Below are 26954 nucleotides of genomic sequence, written 5' to 3'. Positions count from 1 at the left end.
CCAGATTTATAAATCTGGATTTATAAATCAGACTCCATAGGGTCCAAACTAACCCAAACCTGATTTGCCCTCCCCTGCATCCACATTCACATCATGATAATGATCCAGAAAAAATAGTTCCCCAGTCTGGAGGTGGTCAAGAATAAGAAACCAACACAGAGGAAACTGATGAGACACAAATTTATTCAAAGATCAAGATCAGAGGTCAGAGTGAATGATATCCCAGGACTACTCAAGCTCTAAGATATGGACACACACACACACACACACAAACAGATACTATTTTCGTCCCCTTATTAGGCTTTCCTTGTTGTTCAGGTCAGACTTCAGCACAATGATGTAGCATTTAGGGAAAAAGATGCAACCCAGTAACCCAGCACTGGAGGACAAGATGGAGAAGACCTCCACGGCTACCATGTATTTCCCTTTGGTGCTCAGGTAGGTTGGAACAAAGGTCAGCCAAACACTGCAGAAAACCAACATGCTAAACGTGATGAATTTGGCCTCGTTAAAACTGTCAGGTAACTTTCTGGCCAGGAAAGCCACAAGGAAACTCACAATGGCCAGAAAACCCATATAACCCAAAGCACAATAAAACATGGCAGCTGAACCCTCATTGCATTTCAGGATGATCTCACTCTTCAGTGACTGCATGTCTGTATCTGGGAATGGAGGGGAAGCACTTAGCCAAAGGGTGCAAATGCCAGCTTGAAGGAAAGAGCAGGAAAAGACCACGCAATTGGCCAGCCCCTTCCCCACCCATCTCCTCATTCTGGATCCTGGCTTGGTTGCCATGAATGCTAGAACCACGGTGATGGTTTTGGCCAGAATACTGGAAAGGGCCACTGAGAAGACGATGCTGAAAGTCATTTGTCGGAAGAGGCAGGTCCCTTTTCCAGGCTGACCAATGAAGAGCAAGGAGCAGAGGAAGCAGAGAAGGAGGGAGAGGAGGAGGAGGTAGGTGAGGCTGCGGTTGTTGGCTTTGACGATGGGAGTGTCCTTGTGCTTCACAAAAGTCGCCATCACAAAGGTGGTGATCAGGGAGAAAGCCAGAGCAGAGACAGCTAAGCTGAGCCCTAACTTTTCTTGGTAGGAGAGGTAGCTCAGGCCCCTTGGAATACACCCTGTTTGGTCCTGGTTTGGGTAGTTTTCTTCTGCGCACTTGACACAGGCATCCATATCTGGAGGGTGGAGGAACAATTAAAAATGTCAAGATGATGACCTATGTACATCTCCTGAAAGAAGCAGTTACGGCAGTCAGTGAATTTCCTCTCCTTTCCCCCTTTCTTTTCCTTTCTTTGAGTTTCCTTTGCTCTGGGCTGTTATTTGGGGACTGTGCACACATGGGGGGGGGGCAGATGGTTGGTGGGAGGACCCTGAGTGAGAGCAGGGGAGGGAAAACCTCCCAAGGGGAGGGAGTGAGAAAACGAAAGCTCCCAGGTGAGAGCTAGAAGGGCCCCCACTTTCTGAGTGAGACCAGAGTCAAGAGCAGCTTTGGAGGGAGGACTCGGCATTCTATCTCTAGCTCTCCGTTTTTATGTAGAGCGGCGTCTTTTGTATTATTGTATTGTGAAAAAGCTTTGATAAAATCTTATTTTAAAAAGAAATGAAAGTGCTTTTTGTGTCCATGCAGTTGCATGTCACACCTCCAAGCCCTCCCCCCATTTCTTGTATAATAAAACACATGGACACCAATATTTTGGGTTGATGGGATAATTAAGGCCACAACTTTATTGGTTACAGATGTGAGCAGTATTGGTAGGCATTGGAACTGAACTGACTATATCTGACTCCTGCCCACCATGCAGGTAGTCAGTCTCCTAAGGGTCAACCACCAGTAGGGGGAGCCCTGTTGATGTACATCAGCTACAAGCTGCCCCAGGGTTCCCGTTGGGGTCGTGGCATGGCCCTAGCCACTACCTGGGCTTCGGATAAGATCCACACCCCAGGATCCCTTTAATGGAATACCCTTAAAGAGGAGGAGCACGTGAAGGCCACAACCTCTCCTCCATAAACCAGGTTTTTCCAATGCCTAACTGCCAAACCTTACAAAGTTGTGACAATTGCTACGAGGCAGGCAAAAACCACATGGCAGGTGCCAATTTGCCAAGTGGAAAAATTCCTATCTGGCACCCTCAACAGGCGACCAACCATGGTCCATAGCAAGGCCAAATTGTGAACGCATGAAAATAGGGCAGGAGGGCGGGAGATCCGACGAAGGAGGAGGTAAGGAGAGGGAGTTCCCTGGCCATGTGGCGGTTCAAATAGCGTAAGCCATGCTCCCCGGTCGACTGGATTGGTCGGCCGGGGTGTGTGACACAGCCGGGATTCCCAGTGATGCGGGTGGCTTTGCCATGCCCCCGCTGTTCACGGGGAGTACACAAGGCCTGCCTCTGGGAAGAGGAGAAGCCACCTTTGACCAACTGAACAACATAGGACACTCGTGATTTCAGTGAGAAAGTTTGGATGATGCTGAACTGGTCTACTAGATTGTTTTTCTATGAGATAGTAAATTCTGCTCCCATTGAAAACCATGAATACACTAAGCTGTTATCCTACCCTTATTATTATTATTATTATTATTATTATTATTATTATTATTATTATTATTTTGTTGTGGCTGTTCCTGTTGTTGAAAGTTTCCATAAATTAAACCGTATTCCAAAGGGGAAAGGAAAGTTTGGTGAAATTTCTGGAGATGTTGTGCAGAGCTTTTGTTGCACTTATTTATTTTTCTGGTTACTGGGGTTTTTAGATGTACTTTCCTTTATTCTACAACCCTTCCCACATACTCATGCTACCTGAATACCCAGGATACCCTCAGCTGAGCTTTATTTGAGATACGCTATGATTCACCTGACAGCTGTTCATTTTGACTCAAATATTTTTACTTCCAAAGAAACCAGAGCTGAAATACATTTCTTAAGGTAAAAGGAAGAACTTGTTTTTAGCATACAGCCTGTTAACATTTTCAAGCACTTAGCATTCAAAGCCAGGAGAAGATGTCATGACAAAAGATATTTTCAAATAAGGAATTGAGAGCAATGCCAAGTATAATTTGTTAAACGTGTTCATGTTGAGTACCGTCACCTATTTTTCTAGGAAAAAAGTATTGCTCCTACCCTTCTGGTTAGAGATGGTCCCTTCTGGACATGGAACACAATCATAGCAGCAGAATTTCGCTCCCTCCCTCTTTTTCCTGCTGTAGCCAGGATAGCAGTTGTCATTGCACACAGAAACTGGCAGCATCTGCACCAAAACAAGAAAGGAAGATTAGCAAGAGCATATTATCTGTCATTCGAATGTCGCATGATTAGGATTATGTGCTGAGGAAAGTGAGCATGGAGCAGTCAGATGTTCCAGCTTTCCTCCACATGTTGAGGGCTGGATATCTGTAGCAGGGAGTGTCCTCTTCATTTATCCTTTTTCAGAACAGTTTTAGAACCGTGCATTCAGAGCTCAACACCCGGAGGGAGACAGGGATGGTCCTGATGGAGAGGCGACAGTCAACAGCTCCCCCTGTCAGATCACCCCATTTGTGCCAGGAGCAAACGCCTGAAGAGGGCTGGCATGCTGAGTCCCAAGGATGTGGAATCCTAGCTGGCTTCAGAAGGAAGCCTGGGCTGATCTGAATAAAGCACTGCAGAAAGGTTTATGGAGGCTAATTATATTCTCTGCCTCTTTTCAATGCCGCAGCTCAGCTGCCACCTGTGCACTGAACAAATGCTACCTGAAAGGAAGGTGCCATCCCATCTTCCCCCCAGAGTGAGAGTGAGGGTTGGGCCAGGGGGGTATTGTTTTTGCTTGTTATTTTGGTGTTACCAAGGAGGGGCAGTATAAAAATGTAACAAATAATAATATTCATTCCTGGGGAGAAAATGCCAGGTGTGGCCATGTAGGTGCTTCTCTTCATGCCTCAGGTTTCATCCCAAGTCTTGCTTTCCATGTTCCCCCCACCAGCCCTGCTCTGCGCCTCCTCAAGCTCTTCTGCTTGGCTAGAATGTGGCCCTGCACAGCGATCATCCATCTTGCTTGCCTCTGAGGAGAATAGAGAGAACTACTGGGATGTATCCAGAAGCCTCTGTGTTTGGAATGGCTGGAATGTAGCCTATTCAACACAGGCCAGAGTCATGCCTGCTGCTTCACCCTCTTTGGGCGCAGTCATTTCCCTCTTCCCCACCCACCACTGGCATATGATCCCTGGATGGTTTCCTGTCAGGGAACTGCCATCGGCAGGACAGGAGGTGCCAAGGCTCTCTGAGGTAGAGAGAGACTTGACACCTGAAGAGGGAACCAGTAGGGGGCGAACAGGAACGTCAAGGGAAGGAGAGTCGGAGGAATGGCTCAGAGATGCTTCCAGTGAAAACAGTGGGGAAGTCTCAGGACCTCCTATAGGAACACCCGTTCCTCGGCGGAAACTGTCACGCAGAGAGTCCAGAAGACGTGTGTCAGGGGTTCAGGAGCAGAGTCACAGGAGAGGGAAGAAACGGAGAGCGAGGGGGAGGAGTCGGAAGGAAATGTCAGCGGCGACAGTAGTCCGAGGTCTCTGAGTCTCTCCAGTGACTCGGAGGATTCACAGAAAGGGGCCCCCATGGTCAGGGCAAGGGGAGAGCCCAGGGGGACACCTCGGGAAGGAGGGGACTCAGGGAGTAGCAGCTGGAAATCCGGGCCAGCGTCCCCCCCAGAGTGCAGTAGGGGGGAGGAGTCCAAGGCATCGGGATCAGGGAGCGCGCAGGCAGAGGGAGAACGTGAGGCAGGACTGACCACACCCTCGTCAGGGAGCGAGGAAACGGTCATCCGGAAAGTAAAACGCGCGCGCGCGCCAAGTTCAAATGTACAGGAGGGCGGCAAGGTGGGCAGCCCGGGTAGGGAGCCAGGTCCTAAAGCCCGCCGAAGAGAGGGGGAGGAGTCAGAGGGGTCAAGCTCTGCGTCGGAAGAGTCCAGGAGGAATGAGACCCCGGGGGGTAGTAAGACCCAGAGGAAGAGAGAGAGAAGGAAGAGGTGGAGTAAGATTAGAGTATTAAACTGGTGCACAGGGGGCGGAGATCCAGACAGAGCTTCGCCGGTCTAAAGTCCAGACGTAGGGCTGGGACGCTAAGACTTGTAAATGGAGACTATTCTTCAATAAAGACTTTGTTACTGTACGATCGGCTAGCGTTGGTCCTTGGTGAGCTGGGACCCGGAGCCAGCTCTGACAACGTGTTTCCGTTAAGGAGCTTTTATGTTGGAAACGTTTCCGAAAGCAGCCACTTTCGGATTCTGCTAGCGACTGACGCAGCCATGCTGGAGGGGCTCCGTCACAGGCAGAGGTTTGAGAAGCTGTTCAAACTCTGAGGGATTGCAATTTACACACAAGCAGCTCTTCATCCCATCACAGCAATCTGAAAGTCCTCGACAGCTAGCTTGTGCCAGGGAGAGGCATCATGAGCGAACCAGCAGGAACCGGAGGGGCAGCTGGAGGAGGTCCAAGCCTGGAGGAAAGGTATAGGACGTTGGAAATCCAGCTTGCCTTGCAGACGGCGAGGCTGGAAGAAAGGAGGGCTCAGGATGCAGAGAGGGGGAGGGAGAAAGCCACCCCACTCAACAGAAAGATGCCAGGATTGGTGCAGAAATTTGGGGGGGACCCCAGGAATTACCATGCCTTTAGGACAGAGATGCAATATGCTCTCAATCTGCAATTCGATGACTTCCCTGATGAGGAATCGCGAGTGGCTTTTGTAATTAGCCACCTCGAATCAGGGGCGAAGGACTGGGTTAGACCCTTGATGGCAGCAAATAATGAGATCCTAAAGGACGCGATGAAGTTTTTTCGTGCCATGGACCTGATGTTTTCCAGTGACATTGAGCAGGGAGGGGTGCGAAGGCAGTTAATGGCTTGCAAACAGGGAAACCGGACTGTCCGTGAGTACTGGACTGAGTTCACTATGTTGATTCATCGATTGGGGTGGGACTTGGCTTCTGAGCCCATTCAAATGCTTTTCGAAGAGGGTCTGTCTTCGTCCTTGAAAGATGAACTTTCCCGGAACCCCAGAGCAGAGTCTATGGACCAGCTGACTAAAGCCGCGCTAGCCATTGGAGCGCGCCAGGAAGCGAGGGCTTTGGAGAAGCGGGAGGGGAAAGGAGAACGTTGGAGGGAGCTCCGCATTCCAAACATTCCAGAGCAGCCTTTCCCGCCGGCAGAGCCGATGGAAGTGGGAACAGCGCGTGCGCGCACAGTTTCAAACATCGGTGAAGGGCGGAAGAAAGAGGGAAAGGGCGGGAAAAAATGCTATCTCTGCCAACAGCCAGGACACTTTGCCAGAGTCTGTCCACGGAGAAAGGAATGGCAAGGCATGGCAGGAGCTGTTGGGGGAGAGGAGGAGGAAAGCACAGAGCAAGTAAAAGCCAACGCCTGGCTGCCGTCGGGGCACAGCAGCCAGGCTCAAAAGCAGTGAGAGTGCCCGCACCAGAACCTCCCAGGCCTGCTCTAGTGATAGAGGTGTTGCTAGAGCTGCCAAATGGACACCCCCTACAGATCAAGGCCCTGCTGGATTCAGGCAGCTCCTGTAATTTCATGAGTAAGGAGTTCGCAGCTGAGCACCAGATACAAACCCTCCCCTTAAGTAAACCCCTGCAGGTAACCACGATTGACGGCAGAGAGTTGTTGGGAGGAGAAGTGAACCAACAGACAGTTCCCATGATAATGAGGGTGGCAAGACACACCGAGAGGATAGCGTTTAATGTGGCCACATTGGGAGGAGCTCCCATAATTTTGGGGATGAGCTGGCTGGCACTACACGATCCTTTAGTGGGCTGGCACCAGAGGGTGGTCTCCTTTGGGTCGGCGCATTGCCTGGAACACTGCAAGCAGGGGAAGGATCCAGGGGGAGCCAAGCTCACCTTAGCTGGGATGGAGGTAATGAAGCAAGGGGAGGTGCCTCCGCAATATGCAGATCTGAGCAACGTATTTAGCGAAAGAGAAGCGGACAAACTGCCGCCGCATAGACCCTTTGACTGTCAAATCAACCTACTCCCGGGGGCTCAACTCCCAGTGGGCAAGCTGTACGCCATGTCAGACAGGGAGATGCAGGAGCTGAGGGAGTTCATTGACAAAAACCTGAAGCGAGGTTTCATCAGAGAGTCCCGAGCGGTGGGGGGCAGCCCAGTGTTTTTTGTGGACAAAAAAAACACAGATAAGCCGAGACTTGTAGTGGATTTCAGGGCCCTAAACGCCGTGTCGGAACCCCTGGCCTTTCCTATGCCCCGAATTGATGACATTCTGACCAGGGTGAGGAAGGGGAAGATTTTTACAAAACTGGACCTGCGGGGGGCGTATAATCTGATACGAATAAGGAAGGGGGATGAATGGAAGACCACCATGTTCACCCCTTTGGGAGCATTTGAATACCTCGTAATGCCCTTCGGTCTCCAAGCCGGCTCCGCATGTTTTCAAGCTTTCATCAACCACGTCCTGGGGCCGTTGCTCTACAAGAATTGTGTGGCCTTTTTGGATGACGTGTTGGTGTATTCGGAAAATGAAGAGCAGCATGTGAGGGACGTGAGAGAAGTGTTGGGCCGGCTGCAAGCCAATCAGCTGTGGGTGAAACTGGAGAAGTGCCAGTTTCATGCCAAGGAGGTGGAATTCCTGGGGTACCGCCTGTCAGACCAAGGATTGGCCATGGATCCAGGCAAGGTCCAGGCGGTGCTGGAATGGAAGACACCGAAAACCAAGAAGGATGTGCAAAGATTCCTGGGGTTTGGGAACTTTTATCGGGAGTTCATCAAGAATTTTGCACACTTGACGGCGCCCATCACCGACTGCCTCAGTAGCAAGAAGAAATTTGTTTGGACGGCGGAGGCGGGGAGAGCTTTTGAAGAACTGAAAAGGGCTTTCGCTTCGGAAGAACAACTTCTGCATGTGGACCTACAGAAGCCCATGAGGGTGGAGACAGACGCGTCAGACAGAGCGGTGGGGGCTGTGCTTCTTCAGCCGGGAAGAAATACGTCGGAGTGGAGACCGTGTGCCTTTTTCTCGAGGAAGCTGAATAAGTCCGAGCGGAACTACACGGTGTATGACAGGGAACTACTTGCCATTCACGAAGCGTTCCGGAGGTGGAGACATTTATTGATTGGGGCACAACACAAGGTGCAAGTGTGCACCGACCACAAGAATTTGGAGTATTGGAGAACAGCTCGAGTACTCAACCAACGGCAAGTGAGATGGGCACAGGAATTTTCCAAATTCCACTTTGAGATTTGTTATGTACCAGGCCCAGAGAACGTCAGGGCGGACGCTCTCTCACGCAAACCAGAGTACTTGGAAGGGGAGGGGGCAAGCGAAGAAAGACATGTCATTCCTGAGGACCGCTGGGTGTGTGGGGCGGCGCTGGTGGGGAGACGAGAGCTGGTAGAAGAAACGGAAACTGACGAATATGCCCAAAATAAGCTCAGAGGCCTCAGGGGAGAGGGTGAGAGCCCGGAGGGTTTTGAAGAAAGAAATGGGGCATTGTATTACAAAGGGGCACTGTATATACCAGAAGGTGAATTGAGAGGGAGGGTACTCAAGCAGTTGCATGATAGTCCCACGGCGGGAAATTTTGGACAACACAAGACCATGTGGATGGTCACCAGGGAGTTTTGGTGGCCCAAGGTGAGGGAAGATGTAAAGGAGTATGTAAGAAGGTGTGACCAATGCCAGAGGGCCAGGGGGAAAGAAGGGCGCCGGCAGGGTTATTGGAACCACTACCCACGCCAGAACGGCCTTGGGAGGCGGTATCAATAGATTTTATGACGGATCTGCCCAAATCCAAAGGGAAGACGGCCATCATGGTAGTAGTGGACCTGTTAACTAAGATGTGCCACTTTGTAGCATGTTCACATGCAGTCACAGCGGAAGAAACAGCGAAGTTGTTTGTAGAACACGTCTTCCGGCTGCATGGCGCCCCCTTGAGGGTTGTCTCGGACCGCGGGAAACAATTTACTTCCAGGTTCTGGAGGAAGCTCATGAGCTTGCTGCACGTGGAGGTCAATTTTTCGACGGCCCGGCATCCTGAAACCAACGGGCAGGCGGAAAGAGCAAATGGCATCCTCCAACAATATCTGAGGTGCTATGTCAATGACAGAGGGAATGATTGGGTCGAAAAGCTGGCGCTGGCAGAATTTGCCTACAACAATGCGGAGCATGTGTCCACAGGGATGAGCCCCTTTTGGCCAATTACGGGTGTCACCCCAGGGCATTCCCGGGGGAGGGGGGCGAGAGATGGAGCGTCCCAGCGGCCGAACTTTTTGTAGAAGAGATGGAAGCGATCCATCGTCAGCTTCAGCTCAACTTAGAAAGGGCCAAGGCTCAATATAAGAAGCAGGCAGACAAGAACAGGAGGGAAGGTGAAACCATAAGGGTGGGGGATCAGGTGTGGTTGTCCACCCAAGGGTTGCCGTTCAAAGGGGGTTGTAAGAAATTAAGACCCAAGAGATTGGGACCCTTTGAGGTCATTCAGCAGGTCAACCCAGTGGCTTTCAAACTCCGGTTACCCAACCACATGAAATTGCATCCAGTGTTCCACAGGTCATTACTGTCACCGTACAAGGGGGGAGGTGAAGAGGAGCACACCAGGGGACCGGTCTTGGAAGAGAGGGAAAGCAGTAACCATGTAGCGGAAATCCTCGATTCCAGGTGGAAGGGCAATCAGGTGGAGTATTTAGTGGCGTGGGAAGGGGAACCGGAGTCAGAAAACACCTGGGTGACTGCAGAGGAGGTCAATGACGAGGTTTTAACAGAAACGTTCCACCAAAGATTCCCGCGGAAACCACAGCCGGTAGCAAGGTTTAGAAGGGAGTATTTCGGCACCACAGACGAGGAAGAGGAACTGGAAGGATTCGCGGAGTCGGAGTTGGAAGAAGGAACGGACTCAGATGACGAGGAGTACCGAGAGACTAGGAACCACAACGAGTGGAGAAAGGTGTTCGAAACTTCAGACGATGAGGAAGGTTCTTTCCGGGGTTTTACCTCCTCACAACCCGTAGGGGAGGAGACGGGAGGGGGTGAAGGGGGCCCTGGAGGGGAGGTGGATGTCAGGGAACTGCCATCGGCAGGACAGGAGGTGCCAAGGCTCTCTGAGGTAGAGAGAGACTTGACACCTGAAGAGGGAACCAGTAGGGGGCGAACAGGAACGTCAAGGGAAGGAGAGTCGGAGGAATGGCTCAGAGATGCTTCCAGTGAAAACAGTGGGGAAGTCTCAGGACCTCCTATAGGAACACCCGTTCCTCGGCGGAAACTGTCACGCAGAGAGTCCAGAAGACGTGTTTCCGTTAAGGAGCTTTTATGTTGGAAACGTTTCCGAAAGCAGCCACTTTCGGATTCTGCTAGCGACTGACGCAGCCATGCTGGAGGGGCTCCGTCACAGGCAGAGGTTTGAGAAGCTGTTCAAACTCTGAGGGATTGCAATTTACACACAAGCAGCTCTTCATCCCATCACATTTCCCCTAAGAGAATGTGGGCAAAGGACTGACAAAGATTCTGAGCTCCTGGTTTAATTGGCTTTGTTAATAAGGAGATAGACTTCAGCATGGCCATGAGTGAATATGGAAAATGGATTACTAGCATCATGCCCAGAATATGGAAATATCCAGCAAATGGACATTCTCCCTGACTACCCCACACCAGAAATGAAGCAATTAAAGATTATGTGGGATTTTACCAAAATTAAATCTGGAACATGAGAAGGAATTTTTGAAATTTTTGAAGCTCATATCAATACCTGTCCTTCAGGCTTCAGCTCCCAGATACTGGTGCATTTTATTACACCTCCCATCCTCCTTGATTATTGGCTAACCTGCCTGATGATGATGGAAGTTGTAGTCCAACAACCTTTGGGACCCAAGGTTGATTTTCATGGCAATATCTGGTCTCTCACACAGCTATGACTCACCTGATTAAAGCTTTTATGCCACTCAATCGGATCATCATGAATGGTTAACTCCTTGCCGAAAGGAGCCTGAGGGTTCAGTTTTCCAACTTTGGCTCTAACCACTGAACCATTGGGGTAAATCCTCCAGTTTGTAACATCGAAACCTACAACTAATTCTGCATTTTCATTGAAGTGCACAGTATCTCCAGCAGTGTTGTTGAAAACGATGCTCCGTAGATAACGATGGACCTGGATTGAAGGATAACAAGAAAAAAGGACAGCCATTTCACAAAGGCACATATTGGGAGTTTTTTAAACAGCAGGTGTCAGAGGTGCAGAAACCTCTGGGCCCTCAGATGTTGCTGAACTACAACTTCTATAAGCTGCAATTGATTGAGTTGCAATTCAGCAACACATGGAGAGCTGGGCGTTCCCCACACCTGGCACAGGTGGGGGCTTCATCGGACTGTCATGTCCTACTCTTGAATTGTACATGATATGGGATCATTTGATTTTTCTTTTCCTTTCCCTGCCTCCACATGGGTGGCAGATTATGACTTACAAACAATTCACTAGACTACCATTGCCTATCCAAGTGGATTTGCAAAAAGAAACCAAAAGAAAACTGCTCCCACATGCCTCATCGATAGCACCCCCAGGGTCCTGCTCCCAGGTCAATGCTACCAACTTTGTGTTCCACAAGCTTTCTATAGATTGGTGAGACCATGCCTCTAGCACACTCTGCACCTAAGATTATAAATTGTTCCCACATTGATCACACTGGCCTTTATAACTTGGTTTCCAATTCAGGTACCATCCCATCTTTTACAGGCTGCATGAGATCATGAAGGGAACTGGAGGGGTGATGGCTCTGGGGCTAACAGTACCGCCCTGGGTATCCACACCTTAAACACCTTAAACATAGTTATAGTAAATCTCAATTTAAGTTTCTTTAATTTTATTACCTGCCATGGTTCCACATTCTGAAATGCCGTTTTTCGTCCTTCTTCCAATCTTCTATGCATGGATTTGAACTGGAATATAGCATTCAGAGCATGTGCCACAGCATAGATAGCATTGTAGACATTGTAGCTGTGGCCAGTCATTTTCATTTCAAACAAACCTCCAGGAAGACTCTCCAGATTCTCTTCCCCAGTGCAGGTTTTATTCTCCTCTCCTTCCCACTCCTTGGACGTTGTTAGCAAACAGTCAAAAGCCTGTTCCCAGAAGTCTTGAATAAAGCATCTCTTATCTCTCAGATATGAAATAAAAAGTCTGCAACTATGAAGTGATTTTCTACATATCACTGTAGCTGGGTAACCTGCTAACACATGGCTTCAAAATACGTATTTGTAGCAGTCCATGTTTTCCCCAGGCTTTGATTCCCCCCTTCCTCTTAGCACCCTAGTATTGCTGCATTTGTTGATAGACTTTTCTGAACATTTTGCAATTCTGTTTCCTCTGTCAATCATGCCACAGGAAAACATTTTTATGTAGATTTTTTTTCATTTTTTGGTGACTTGTTGGTGCTGTAAATACTGATTGTCTTCGTGAAGCCAGTGCTTGGAATTAAAAGCTCTAAGTAGCGATGAAGAACTGCTGTGGGCATAACAGATGCCGTTTTCATCAAGCATTGGGGCCATTGTCTGTAAAAACTGGTCCCCTTTGTCATCATCCACAGCCAATAGTCCAATCCATGTCCATCCAAAATGTTTGAGTAACTGCACAACCCCGATGTGCTGTTGGGCTTCATTTGGGACCATCTGGTACAAAAAGGGGAATAAAGTGTTGGCATGTTGTATTGGCAAAAATGATCCATAAGTGAGCTGAAATAAAATGCATAAATATCACTCAAAAGAGAATATTCAATTAATCTATTCCAGTCGATTTGTATGCCATTTTATCTGTGGAGTATCAGAATGACACGATCTGCAACTAATTGCATTGCTCGGTTTAAGTACTCTTACTCCCAGTACTAGTGCTAACTTCCGGGAGTGTAGAAAAGGGGGTCTCTGCTATGTGGCAGTCATTAAAATATTTGAAGTATTTAAAGTTTTGCTTCAGGCAGTCATATGCTGCCATCATCTGTAACAGAAGATTTACAGGAATCAAGAATCATGTCAAAGGGGTGGATCCAGGCAACAAATAGAGAAAAGTGGGCTTTTTGTGCGCATTCTGTAAATCCATTGTTTAGGTTCACACAAGTAAGGTGTCAGATTGTTTTGTGTGCAAACATGCAAGCTTGATCCCAGCTCCCTCTTCTGCTCACTTTTAACACATTTTGTCACCATCCCGATCTGCCACCCTCAGTCTTCAGGGGGAATCTGGGATGAAAGCAGGACTTTCAGATTGTGAGAGAGGCTATGAGGGAGATCAGGAGAGTCCTATCTGTCATGAGGCACTTCAGGTGGCCTTGGGACAGGACTGGTTCCTCCAGATCCTTGGTGCTTCTGATCTCCTCTACTGGCCCCACATCTTTCCCTATGAGGATGTCGCCCCATTGTCTATGTCAGACAATGTTCACAGCGTACAACTCCCAACTAGAGATCAAAGTCATGGATGAAAAGGTTGAACAGGATCCGGGAAAGAACAAAGCCCTGCTTAAAACTTGTTGATCCGCACAGTTGGCCAAGGAACTGTCGATAAACCTGATAGCAGTATCATTAAACCTGCATTTCTCCAAAGGATGACAGGAAAATTTTCTGAAATCATGATGATCCCACCATGATGTGTTCTCTCTATTCTCTCATGAACAGGCTTACCTGTGGAGCCTTGTACATTGCTGAAATGACGGCCACATTCGCAGAGATTTCGGAGATGCATCCTCCAATCAGAGCTATCACTTTTTTCTGGTTGTGACCCTGGAAGTTGGGGACAAACCTCCGTTGTGTAGAAAAGAGGCTGAGGATGGCCTTATAGGTCATCCTGGCAGTGTAGTAGCTGTTGAGGATGTGAAATCCCAGAGAGACGTTGGATAAAATGTCAGGGTTTTCATTGATCTCTTGGACAGCAAATGCCAAGGCCAGGATGTGCTGGTAGTTCTTTGGCACCGAACTGTCATGGAAGTTACAGATGTTATAGCTGTTGACAAACAACAGTAACAGAAGCAACCAAAGGACATCCATACTCTTCTTCTCTCATCTGCTTGTTTCCAAGATTGACTTGCAGTTTGAACCTCAGTTGAGTCATTCCCTTTGCCAATCAACTGAGTATAAAAGTAAGATTTTCTTTACATGTTTTCCACAATGTACATAAAATATTTTGTTTAGTTTTAATCTTATTTCTCATGGATCAGTATGTTTATTCATTATTAGTTATTAAATGTATAACCTACCTGTCAGGGAACTGCCATCGGCAGGACAGGAGGTGCCAAGGCTCTCTGAGGTAGAGAGAGACGTAACACCTGAAGAGGGAACCAGTAGGGGGCGAACAGGAACGTCAAGGGAAGGAGAGTCGGAGGAATGGCTCAGAGATGCTTCCAGCGAAAACAGTGGGGAGGTCTCAGGACCTCCTATAGGGACACCTGTTCCTCGCCGGAAACTGTCACGCAGAGAGTCCAGAAGACGTGTTTCCGTTAAGGAGCTTTTATGTTGGAAACGTTTCCGAAAGCAACCACTTTCGGATTCTGCTAGCGATTGACGCAGCCATGCTGGAGGGGCTCCGTCACAGGCAGAGGTTTGAGAACCTGTTCAAACTCTGAGGGACTTGCAATTTACACACAAGCAGCTCTTCATCCCATCACAGCAATCCGAAAGTCACCGAAAGCTAGCTTGTGCCAGGGAGAGGCATCATGAGCGAACCAGCAGGAACCGGAGAAGCAGGGGCAGCTGGAGGAGGTCCGAGCCTGGAAGAAAGGTACAGGACGTTGGAAATCCAGCTTGCCTTGCAGACGGCGAGGCTGGAAGAGAGGAGGGCTCAGGATGCAGAGAGGGGGAAGGAGAAAGCCACCCCGCTCACCAGAAAGATGCCAGGATTGGTGCAGAAATTTGGGGGGGACCCCAGAAACTATCATGCTTTTAGGACAGAGATGCAATACGCTCTCAATCTGCAATTTGATGACTTCCCTGATGAGGAATCGCGAGTGGCTTTTGTAATTAGCCATCTCGAATCAGGGGCGAAGGACTGGGTTAGACCCTTGATGGCAGCAAATAATGAGATCCTAAAGGACACAAGGAAGTTTTTTCGTGCCATGGACCTGATGTTTTCCAGCGACATTGAGCAGGGCGGGGTGCGAAGGCAGTTAATGGCTTGCAAACAGGGGAACCGGACTGTCCGTGAGTACTGGACTGAGTTCACTATGTTGATTCATAGATTGGGGTGGGACCTGTCTGCGGAGCCCATTCAGATGCTTTTCGAAGAAGGACTCTCTTCGTCCTTAAAAGATGAACTTTCCCGGACCCCCAGAGCGGAGTCTATGGACCAGCTGACTAAATCTGCGCTGGCCATAGGAGCGCGCCAGGAAGTGAGGGCTTTGGAGAAGCGGGAGGGGAAAGGAGAACGTTGGAGGGAGCTCCGCATTCCAGACATTCCAGAGCAGCCTTTCCCGCCGGCACAGCCGATGGAAGTGGGAACAGCGCGGGCGCGCGCAGTTTCAAACATCGGTGAAGGGCGGAAGAAAGAGGGAAAGAGCGCCAAGAAATGTTATCTCTGCCAACAGCCAGGACACTTTGCCAGAGTCTGTCCACGGAGAAAGGAATGGCAAGGCATGGCAGGAGCTGTTGGGGGAGAGGAGGAGGAAAGCAAGGAGCAAGTAAAAGCCAACGCCTGGCTGCCGTCGGGGCACAGCAGCCAGGCTCAAAAGCAGTGAAAGTGCCCTCACCAGAACCTCCCAGACCTGCTCTAGTGATAGAGGTGTTGCTAGAGCTGCCAAACGGACACCCCCTACAGATCAAGGCCCTTCTGGACTCAGGCAGCTCCTGTAATTTCATGAGTAAGGAGTTCGCAGCGGAGCACCGAATACAAACCCTCCCCTTAAGTAAACCCCTGCAGGTGACCACGATTGACGGCAGAGAGTTGTTGGGAGGAGAAGTGAACCAACAGACAGTCCCCATGATAATGAGGGTGGCAAGGCACACCGAGAGGATAGCGTTTAATGTGGCCACCTTGGGAGGAGCTCCCATAATTTTGGGGATGAGCTGGCTGGCACTACACGATCCTCTAGTGGGCTGGCATCAGAGGGTGGTCTCCTTTGGGTCAGCGCATTGCCTAGAACACTGCAAGCAGGGGAAGAATCCAGGGGGAGCCAGGCTCACCCTAGCTGGGATGGAGGTAATGAATAAAGGGGAGGTGCCTCCGCAATATGCAGATCTGAGCAACGTATTTAGCGAAAGAGAAGCGGACAAACTGCCGCCGCATAGACCCTTTGACTGTCAAATCAACCTACTCCCTGGGGCTCAACTCCCAGTGGGCAAGCTGTACGCCATGTCAGACAGGGAGATGCAGGAGCTGAGGGAGTTCATTGACAAAAACCTGAAGCGAGGTTTCATCAGAGAGTCCCGAGCGGCGGGGGGCAGCCCAGTGTTTTTTGTGGACAAAAAAAACACAGATAAGCCCAGGCTTGTAGTTGACTTCAGGGCCCTAAATGCCGTGTCGGAACCCCTGGCTTTTCCTATGCCCCGAATTGATGACATTCTGACCAGGGTGAGGAAGGGGAAGATTTTTACAAAACTGGACCTGCGGGGGGCGTACAATCTGATACGCATAAGGAAGGGGGATGAATGGAAGACCACCATGTTCACCCCTTTGGGAGCATTTGAATACCTCGTAATGCCCTTCGGTCTCCAAGCCGGCTCCGCATGCTTTCAAAGTTTTATCAATCACGTCTTGGGACCGTTACTTTACAAGAATTGTGTGGCCTTTTTGGATGACGTGTTGGTGTATTCCGAAGATGAAGAGCAGCATGTGAGGGACGTGAGAGAAGTGTTGGGCCGGCTGCAAGCCAATCAGCTGTGGGTGAAACTGGAGAAGTGCCAGTTTCATGCCAAGGAGGTGGAATTCCTGGGGTACCGCTTGTCAGACAAAGGATTGGCCATGGATCCAGGCAAGGTCCAGGCGGTGCTGGAATGGAAGACACCGAAGACCAAGAAGGATGTGCAAAGATTCCTGGGGTTTGGGAACTTTTATCGGAAGTTCATTAAGAACTTTGCACACTTGACGACGCCCATCACCGACTGCCTCAGTAGCAAGAAGAAATTTGTTTGGACGGCGGAGGCAGAGCAAGCTTTTGAAGAACTGAAAAGGGCTTTCGCCTCGGAAGAACAACTTCTGCATGTGGACCTACAGAAGCCCATGAGAGTGGAAACAGAAGCGTCAGACAGAGCGGTAGGGGCGGTACTTCTTCAGCCGGGAAGAAATACGGCGGAGTGGAGACCGTGTGCCTTTTTCTCGAGGAAGCTGAATAAGTCCGAGCGGAACTACACGGTGTATGACAGGGAACTACTCGCCATTCACGAAGCGTTCCGGAGGTGGAGACATTTATTGATTGGGGCACAACACAAGGTGCAAGTGTGCACCGACCACAAGAATTTGGAGTATTGGAGAACAGCTCGAGTACTCAACCAACGACAAGTGAGATGGGCACAGGAATTTTCCAAATTCCACTTCGAGATTTGTTATGTACCAGGCCCAGAGAACGTCAGGGCGGACGCTCTCTCACGCAAACCAGAGTATTTGGAGGGGGAGGGGGCAATCGAAGAAAGACATGTCATTCCTGAGGACCGCTGGGTGTGTGGGGCGGCGCTGGTGGGGAGACGAGAACTGGTAGAGGAAACGGAAAATGACGAATATGCCCAAAATAAACTCAGAGGTCTCAGGGGAGAGGGTGAGAGCCTGGAGGGTTTTGAGGAAAGAAACGGGGCATTGTATTACAAAGGGGCACTGTATATACCAGAAGGTGAATTGAGAGGGAGGGTACTCAAGCAGTTGCATGATAGTCCCACGGCGGGACATTTTGGACAACACAAGACCATGTGGATGGTCACCAGGGAATTTTGGTGGCCCAAGGTGAGGGAAGATGTAAAGGAGTATGTAAGAGGGTGTGACCAATGCCAGAGGGCCAAGGGAGAAAGAAGGGCGCCGGCAGGGTTATTAGAACCATTACCCACGCCAGAACGGCCTTGGGAGGCGGTATCGATAGATTTTATGACGGATCTGCCCAAATCCAAGGGGAAAACGGCCATTATGGTAGTAGTGGACCTGTTAACTAAGATGTGCCACTTTGTAGCATGTTCACATGCAGTCACAGCGGAAGAAACAGCGAAGTTGTTTGTAGAACACATCTTCCGGCTGCACGGCGCCCCCTTGAGGGTGATCTCAGACCGCGGCAAACAATTTACTTCCAGGTTCTGGAGGAAGCTCATGAGCTTGCTGCACGTGGAAGTCAATTTTTCGACTGCCCGGCACCCTGAAACCAACGGGCAGGCGGAAAGAGCAAATGGCATCCTCCAACAATATCTGAGGTGTTATGTCAATGACAGAGAGAATGATTGGGTCGAAAAGCTGGCGCTGGCAGAATTTGCCTACAACAATGCGGAGCATGTGTCCACAGGAATGAGCCCCTTTTTGGCCAATTACGGGTGTCACCCCAGGGCATTCCCAGGGGAGGGAGGCGAGAGATGGAGCGTCCCAGCGGCCGAACATTTTGTAGAAGAGATGGAAGCGATCCATCGTCAGCTTCAGCTCAACTTAGAAAGGGCCAAGGCACAATATAAGAAGCAGGCAGACAAGAACAGAAGGGAAGGTGAAACAATAAGGGTGGGGAATCAGGTGTGGCTGTCCACCCAAGGGTTGCCGTTCAAAGGGGGTTGTAAAAAATTAAGACCCAAGAGATTGGGACCCTTTGAGGTCATTCAGCAGGTCAACCCAGTGGCTTTCAAACTCCGGTTACCCAGCCACATGAAATTGCACCCAGTGTTCCACAGGTCGTTACTGTCACCGTACAAGGGAGGAGGTGAAGGGGAGCACACCAGGGGACCGGTCTTGGAAGAGAGGGAAAGCAGTAACCATGTAGCGGAAATCCTCGATTCCAGGTGGAAGGGCAATCAGGTGGAGTATTTAGTGGCGTGGGAAGGGGAACCGGAGTCAGAAAACACCTGGGTGACTGCAGAGGAGGTCAATGACGAGGTTTTAACAGAAACGTTCCACCAAAGATTCCCGAGGAAACCACAGCCGGTAGCAAGGTTTAGGAGGGAGTATTTCGGCACCACAGACGAGGAAGAGGAACTGGAAGGATTCGCGGAGTCGGAGTTGGAAGAAGGAACGGACTCAGATGACGAGGAGTACCGAGAGACTAGGAACCACAACAAGTGGAGAAAGGTGTTCGAAACTTCAGACGATGAGGAAGGTTCTTTCCGGGGTTTTACCTCCTCACAACCCGTAGGGGAGGAGACGGGAGGGGGTGCAGGGGGCCCTGGAGGGGAGGTGGATGTCAGGGAACTGCCATCGGCAGGACAGGAGGTGCCAAGGCTCTCTGAGGTAGAGAGAGACGTAACACCTGAAGAGGGAACCAGTAGGGGGCGAACAGGAACGTCAAGGGAAGGAGAGTCGGAGGAATGGCTCAGAGATGCTTCCAGCGAAAACAGTGGGGAGGTCTCAGGACCTCCTATAGGGACACCTGTTCCTCGCCGGAAACTGTCATGCAGAGAGTCCAGAAGACGTGTTTCCGTTAAGGAGCTTTTATGTTGGAAACGTTTCCGAAAGCAACCACTTTCGGATTCTGCTAGCGATTGACGCAGCCATGCTGGAGGGGCTCCGTCACAGGCAGAGGTTTGAGAACCTGTTCAAACTCTGAGGGACTTGCAATTTACACACAAGCAGCTCTTCATCCCATCACACTACCTTTTCTCCCTGAGTTTTATATACCTAACCTATTCCCATTTTCTTTCATTATTCATCTTGCTAATCAGCCACATGATTACAATTTTCATCCTTTTTCTGGCAATTCCCAAAATCACTTTAATTCCTATTCATTCTATTTATTATTGTTTTAACTCATTGCACCATTAACTTAGCACAATTTCCCCTTAAATTCGTGCATAGAGAGAACCTATGTGATTCCTCTGTCCTAACGTTTCTCATGCCACTATGGGCACACACTTTCCCAGGTCCCCCCCCCCCATTTGATCATTATTTCCTTCCTCAGTTCCAGTTTAAGACTGTGTTTCAGGGATGATGTGCTTCCTAGTATTTTAAAAGGAAACTATAAGAAGAGAAGTAATATAGAATCAGACCCTTTTGCCAACTCTCTGCTGACAATCTCGTTACTTCATTCTATACAGAGGGGTCCAGACTATATTTCCAAATGCATCTTAGCCAACACATTCTCTCATCATATTTGATTGCTAGTTCATCTCCAGTGTACTTAAAGCAATAAAATATTTGACAGTGGGAGGGAATAACTAGCTTTAATATCGTCCAGATTTAGTCATGCTTCCTCACTCCCGTAGATATTCTGTGCAAGGCTGGTGGAAATGCTCTTGTGAGACTCGGCCACATTGAGATTTGTTGTGTGGCAGAGACTATCACAGGCAATGGGTAGCAAAACAAAAACGCTTTATTCTTATGCAAGAATGGTGGCTCATCCATCTCGTGGCGCACACAAGAGACTATGGGGGCTGCAGGTTACACATATGGTTTTATACTGTCACATATGCAGCTTGATGACCTGTTTGCTCCCAGCTTGACTCACCTTTATGTACTGGCTAACCTTAACCTTTGATAAGCAGCCTTCATTGTGCATTTTTTTTGGGGGGGGGGGATTTCCACTGCCCCTTTGTTCCCACTATTATTTCTGGTTTTGCTCATTTCTCTTGAGCAGAGTGCCTCAATTTCCCAGCACAATCACCAACCTAGTTCCAATACAATATACAACTTCCATACATTTCAAGAACACTTTTGAGAAAAATAACTATGAATGCTTTCTGCCACCAATATGCTATAGATGCCACATTTCTCACTCCAGAAATGAACAAACACAATTGTTCCTTAAATATAAGTTCTCAGCAACTATACTTGGAACTTATTAAATAAGCAGCATGAGGGAGAGGGAGAGATGGTGCCTTACATTGGCTCATTAATCACAATCTGTGTCGGCTGTTTCAGGAAAGAGAGGAGATTATGGAGGAAGAAGACCTGAGAAACAATCTCTCCAATGACCAGGTCTCCAGGATGGTAAAATTCATGAGGGATTGGGAGGGGATCATCTTGTATGCTACAATTAATGGAATGTTTCTGGCACACACCATGACACAGCAGAACAAGCAGAAGCATTGCAACCAGCATGATTCTGTTGGAAGAACAGAGCCATGAAACGCAGCCTCCCATCTTTGCCTCTGCAGCATCACATACCACTTTCATCAGGATTGACCTCAACAACATCTGAAATAATTCTTTTTGTTTTAAAAATCCACATACAGAGCAACAGTTATCACAGCACTGTTGTATAAAGAGGGGGAAATGGTGCAACCTTGCAAATCAGTTTGTCCAAAAGAAAGTGAGGTCAATTGTGATGAAGCAGTTTGCTTGGATATGTGTGTTAATTAAGAGCCATAGAATGAGGTCCAATTTCCCAGTGGCCAAAGACGAATGCCCTAACAAACAGAGGGGAAATAATCATAACAGGAATGATACAGAGTCCTGCCTAGACCCAAATCTAGTTCTAAATAATGTGAGATCTTTATAACTTCAGATGGTGATTGCTGATGTAGCTGAAGAGCTCTGGAAGCACTTTGTGTTTTTCAGAGCAAAAACCATCAATTCTGCTAATGATGGGGAGGATTATCTGTTCCCCGGGGTGTTCCTTGCTTTGGAAGTTGCATCATGCATGATGAACCTTTGAGGAGTCATCCTCCCAACTTGGAATCCTATGAATCTTATTATCTCTTTTGAAGAGTAATTAGCAGGAGGTGGCACTTAGCTCAGTAGGTCCAAACTTCACCTGCCCAGAACTAGAGGAAATTCATCTACACATCCCTGATATTGGCCATAACCCAGCAAGCCTGCATTTTCCCCCAAAATGTGAAGGCCTAGAGCTAAAGGTACAAACACAGCCTAGGGAAATTCAAGGTTCAGATGCATTGTGATTATGGGTTCATCTCTTTAAGTTGTTTGCCCCATTCATTGTTATTTGTGTATTGTGTTATTATCAAAAGTATTTGCTTATGCAGTATTATCAACATGAATGTCATGACATAAGAACATAAAACTGTCAAATGGTTAGAATTATGTGTTGAGGAGAGTACGCAAGGGCCATTTGGGTCCAGGGGCATTTGTCACACCCAAGTCACTTGTTCCAGGTTTCCTCCACATATTCTGGGTTGGATACCTGTAAGAGGGAGCCTTCTCTACTTCTGTCACATTTCAGTACAGCTTAGAGCACTTCATTCAGACCCCAAAATCTGGAGGGAGACACAGGTGGCCCAAAAGATCAAAATGCAGAGGATGGAGCCACGAGCTCCCCCCGTCAGATCACTCCTGTTGTGTGATGAATGATTACCTGAAAAAAGCTAGCCTAGTCCTAAGCGTGAAAAAGGTGTAGGACTTGGGGATTCTAGCATAGTTCAGAAGGAAGCCTTGAAGAAAATGTTCGTGGTTTGAAGAAATGTTTCTGGAAGCCAATCCTTTGCTGAAGTGATCTCCTTCTCTGCCTCCTCTTCCCAAGGTTGCAGCTCAGCTGCTACCTCTGCACTGAACTGATCAAGGAACAAGAAAGGAAGGTGACATTCCCTCTTGCTCTCAAAATGAAACATGAGGGGCTGAGATCTCCAACTTTTCCATCTCCAGTATGCGTCCCTGCAACCTCTTAACATCTGCAGGCTGAGGAGCCACTGAGATATAAATGAGTGACACTGTTCTATAATATGACCCACTTTGGTCAAAGTGTAAATAGTTGATAAATGTCCTGCTTGCAATAAATTCAAATTAAGAGAACAAATATGGATTGTGTTTGCCTTTTGCTGTTCTCACCAGGCATGTTAGTTTCTCAGCCAATGCTATTGACCATACTCTGTTATACCAAGAATCACTGTTTGGTCCATCACTGGTTTTCCAACATGTGGCTATCTCTATACGAGCAGCAGTCAATAGAAAGGCTAAGAGGTCATCTTTAGGGAAATCATCAGCAGACAGGATCCGAAGCCCAAGTAGTGCTAGTGCAGGGGATATTTCAATTGTTTTGTTGTATATCAAGCTTATTTCTCTGACAACAGCATTCCAGAAGGGTTTGATGATGCCACAACACCACCACATATGGAAATATGAACCCTTGACTACGCTTCCCCTCCAATAATTGGGATTGACATCCTTACATATTCAGGATAGCCTCACCGGTGTATAATGCTATCTATGCAGAAGTTTTAATGAGGCATCCCTTATTTTTACAAATCTAGGTCCATTTCCATGGCATTTTTGTGTACAACATTCTAGTGTTCCTAGAGCTTTATAAAGTGAGGAAGCTATGCCCTTGGAGAGTGGAGAGAAGTTAACAAAGAAGTGCTCCATTGCAGTTAGTTTCCTGTTTGCTTGAGTGGAAATGTCTGGGTTTAACAGGAATCTTAACAGCTGGCTGAAATGGTACCATGACCATTTAAGGTTTTGTATGGCAGCTATGAATTCTTCTTTTTGTAGGCGGATACTGTTTGCATGAAGACAGGAGTGCCTGGCATGCTCTGGTCCATAGGGTAACGAAGAGTTGGACACAACTAAAGAACAACACTGTTTGCATAGAAATCTTTTAATCTATGAAGACGCACCTGTTCCCAGTCACATTGCCCTGCTTCTTTAATAGATGGGTGAAAGTGAAGAGGGGTAAGGGGAGATATTGGGGGAACTAGTTTTTTAAACTTTGATTTCCACACATTTAGAGTGGTGTGGAAAAATTGTTCACCTTTTTGTATGGGTTTTAGTGAGTGAGGAGGGTAGAAAGGGATATGCTCTATGTACATGATCTGAAAAACTTGTTTTATGCATTTCTTTTTTTAAAATTTCTGCTCCTTTTATCTCCAAATTGTTTCCAATGGAGATGGCTAGTGGTGCAATTGAGAGGGCAAACAAGAGGGGCGACAGAGGGCATCTCTTTCACACCCCTCTTGCAATAGAGAAAGCTTTAGAATCTATACCATTTACCGTAACCTGAGCATATGAGTTTTTGTATAGTCTCACAATAGAATTCATAAAATGTTGTCCCATATTCATGTTTGACAAGAAGCCTTCTAGGAACTGCCAGTTGATTCTATCAACGGCATTACACACATCTTGTGATATGACTGCTAGTGGTAAATTTTGGCTTTTGCCATGATGGATAGCATTACTTTCATCCTGATCCCCTTCAAAAGAGAGGATTATAATTAATAAACATTTGATAAAAGAAAACAATTCTACTCATCACATTCTCATGTGTGACGCCATCTCACAGGCCAAGACACCAGGGAGGTGATTATCTTCCCAACCATTTTTAAATAATATGTTATCTTCTTGTCATTCAATGGAAAGCCTTGCAAGATCAACCATAAGAAAAACCAGATGCTTAAAAACACAAACATGTAGGTCATTGCTGGGGATCTCAGGACAGGCTGGGCATATTTCAGGTTACCTTCAAAGAACACCTATGATAATATAGTCCTCCACTTCCATATTTCAAAGTGTGAAAAACTGGATTCCATAACATGGGCAGAAGGAAATAAATCTGCTTCACTGCAATATCTGTTTGTGAGCTTTCAGGGTAAAGATTTTACAGCGCCTTTCCTGTTGTCAATTATTCTGTCTGATTTAGTACCATAGGACCCCCCCCCATATGTGAAATTGTCTATTTACAAACTTTAAGGTTTCATTCATTTTCACCCTCAAGCTGTACAGCTGCCTCTGAGTCTTTTTAAAAGAAAACCACCTTGAGTTCAACTTCTTCCCTTTCTCAGAGAGAAGAGAAAGTGAGGATTCAGACAGAAGATGCTGTGGAAAGAACAGGCTGAGGTCCACAGGATCCTGCTGCCGGTCCTCCTCTCCCTTCTGCTGCTGCCTTACTCTGTATGCCAAACCCATTCCATTAATTGCAGTATATCTGACGATCTTCTTCCTATACCTCATCAGTTTTATCAGCCAGGCGACTTTGTAACCGGAGAGATTGCTTCCCAGGTGTTTGTCTTTCACCGCAGTCCCTCTTTCATGGAACGGCCCACCCAGACATTGATTGGCAAACCAGTGTAAGGAAGACTCTTTCCCTTTCAGTATTATGACAAGTTCAGATCATTCAGTGGAGCAACAGCAGAGGAAGGTGGAATTCCAGCAGTCATGGGAGCTTGCTCATAGCTCTGCTCAGGAAAAGCAGGGTTCTCCTGTGAAGGGGGTTGCTAACAGGGAAAGCATTCATGAATACAGACGGTTCTAACTCAAGGTGCAGTTGAGGGCATTGAGGGTAGTGGAGCCAACACATTTGCTCCTGCTAGTGCCCTCCAAAAGGAGCACATGCACCCGTTTCTTATTCTGTTTTTGTTTTAAGTTCTGCCATAATCATCCACATAGGCCATGAAAGGAGAAATCCTTTTTTGCTTGTTTGGTTAAATAGCCAGTATCTCTCATTACAATTACCTGAGAAATAAATGCCAGCACTATTTTCTTTGGTTAATAGTCAACCATTCCCATTGCAGTTCCGTGCCAAAGAACTACCAGCATATTCTGGCCTTGGTTTTTGCCATCAGAGAGATTAATGAGAACCCCCAAATCCTTCCAAATATATCCTTGGGATTCCACATTCTCAACAGCTACTATGTAGCAAGAATGACTTATAAGGCCACCTTGAACCTGCTTACCAGACAGTATAAGCTTGTTCCCAACTTCCAGTGTGATGCCTGGAGCAACCTCATTGCTCTCATTGGGGCGCTGGCTTCTGAAACTTCTGCCAATGTGGCCACCATTTCCGCCATCTACAAGATGCCACAGGTGAGACCCAAGCATGGAGATATGGACATTTTAGAAGGATGACTGATATTGTAATGCTCTATAGCCCATGTGATGAATTGTTATATATTTCTTTTCAGCTTACCTATGGGTCAATTTCCCCAGTGCAGGATGACAAAGTCCTGTTCTCTTCCTTGTACAAGATGGTTCCACATGAAGCCCATCAGTACAGGGGGGTTGTCCGATTACTTCACCATTTCAGGTGGACATGGATTGGGCTCGTTGCTGTAGATGATGACAATGGGGATCAGTTTTTGCAAACAATGGAGTCAATGTTATCCCAAAACGGCATCTGTTGTGCCTTCACATTTAGAACAGCAAAGAGGACTTATATGGAAGAGTTGATAGACATGGTTTTAAGACAGCTGGACAAATATCAAGTTTTAATGGATGGAAAAACCAGCGCATGTGTTGTATATGGAGAAAAACCCTCCCTCCAAGTTTTAAGAATGTTACTGTTTTTTGCAACAATGCATGGATTGCCACCTGTGTGTAAAGTCTGGATTGTTACATCCCAATGGGATTTCCCTTCAATATCAATTCAAAGACTTTGGGATATAGAAAGCTTTCATGGTGCCCTATCCTTCACAGTTCATTCAAAGGAGCCCCCTGGATTCCAAACATTTGTTGGGAGCATAAAACCCTTTTGGGCAAAAGGAGATGGTTTCGTTCAGAATTTCTGGGAGCAGGCATTCAGCTGCTCATTAAGAGATTCCACTGGGAATGTGGAAAGCATGGAGACCTGCACAGGCCAAGAGAAGTTGGAGAGCCTTCTTCATACTTTCTTTGAAATGCGTATGACCGGCCACAGCTACAATGTCTACAATGCTGCTTATGCTGTGGCTCATGCTTTGCATGCCACATATATGTTCGCATCCAAATATGAAATATTAGTAAAAGGAGAGAGGGCGGCATTTCACAACATACAGCCATGGCAGGTAATTCCACCTTTTTGCTGAGATCTAGTGACTGTGTCATAAAACAAAACATATTGCACTCAGGCTGTACTGAACTGATGAATGCAATTTCTCTTGTGTTTTACCCAAATGGAATCTGGCTGTTTCCTTTTGGTGGTTGGAGTGGGGGTGGAGAAATGACTATATTTGCAGAAAATAATTGGAA

The 26954-nt window shown here is 47.7% G+C and overlaps 1 protein-coding gene across 1 annotated transcript; it reads right to left on the bottom strand.

Annotated features, from left to right (window-relative positions):
- Positions 1-279: 279 nt before the first annotated feature.
- Positions 280-12122, bottom strand: LOC310664776 (vomeronasal type-2 receptor 26-like; the record flags this gene model as incomplete). The annotated part of the gene is made up of 4 exons (XM_083414326.1): positions 11852-12122; positions 10908-11135; positions 3123-3249; positions 280-1181 (listed from the first exon to the last, which is right to left on the bottom strand). The coding sequence occupies exons 1-4, from the start codon at positions 11996-11998 to the stop codon at positions 280-282; spliced, it is 1404 nt and encodes a 467-aa protein (XP_083270452.1). The 5' UTR covers positions 11999-12122.
- Positions 12123-26954: the final 14832 nt, after the last annotated feature.

Source organism: Podarcis tiliguerta (assembly GCF_965153285.1).
Source record: "Podarcis tiliguerta genome assembly, chromosome: 14".
Taxonomy (NCBI): Eukaryota; Metazoa; Chordata; class Lepidosauria; order Squamata; family Lacertidae; genus Podarcis; species Podarcis tiliguerta.
The sequence above is the reverse complement of the archived record's forward strand: the minus strand, read 5'-3'. Positions and strand labels throughout refer to the sequence as shown.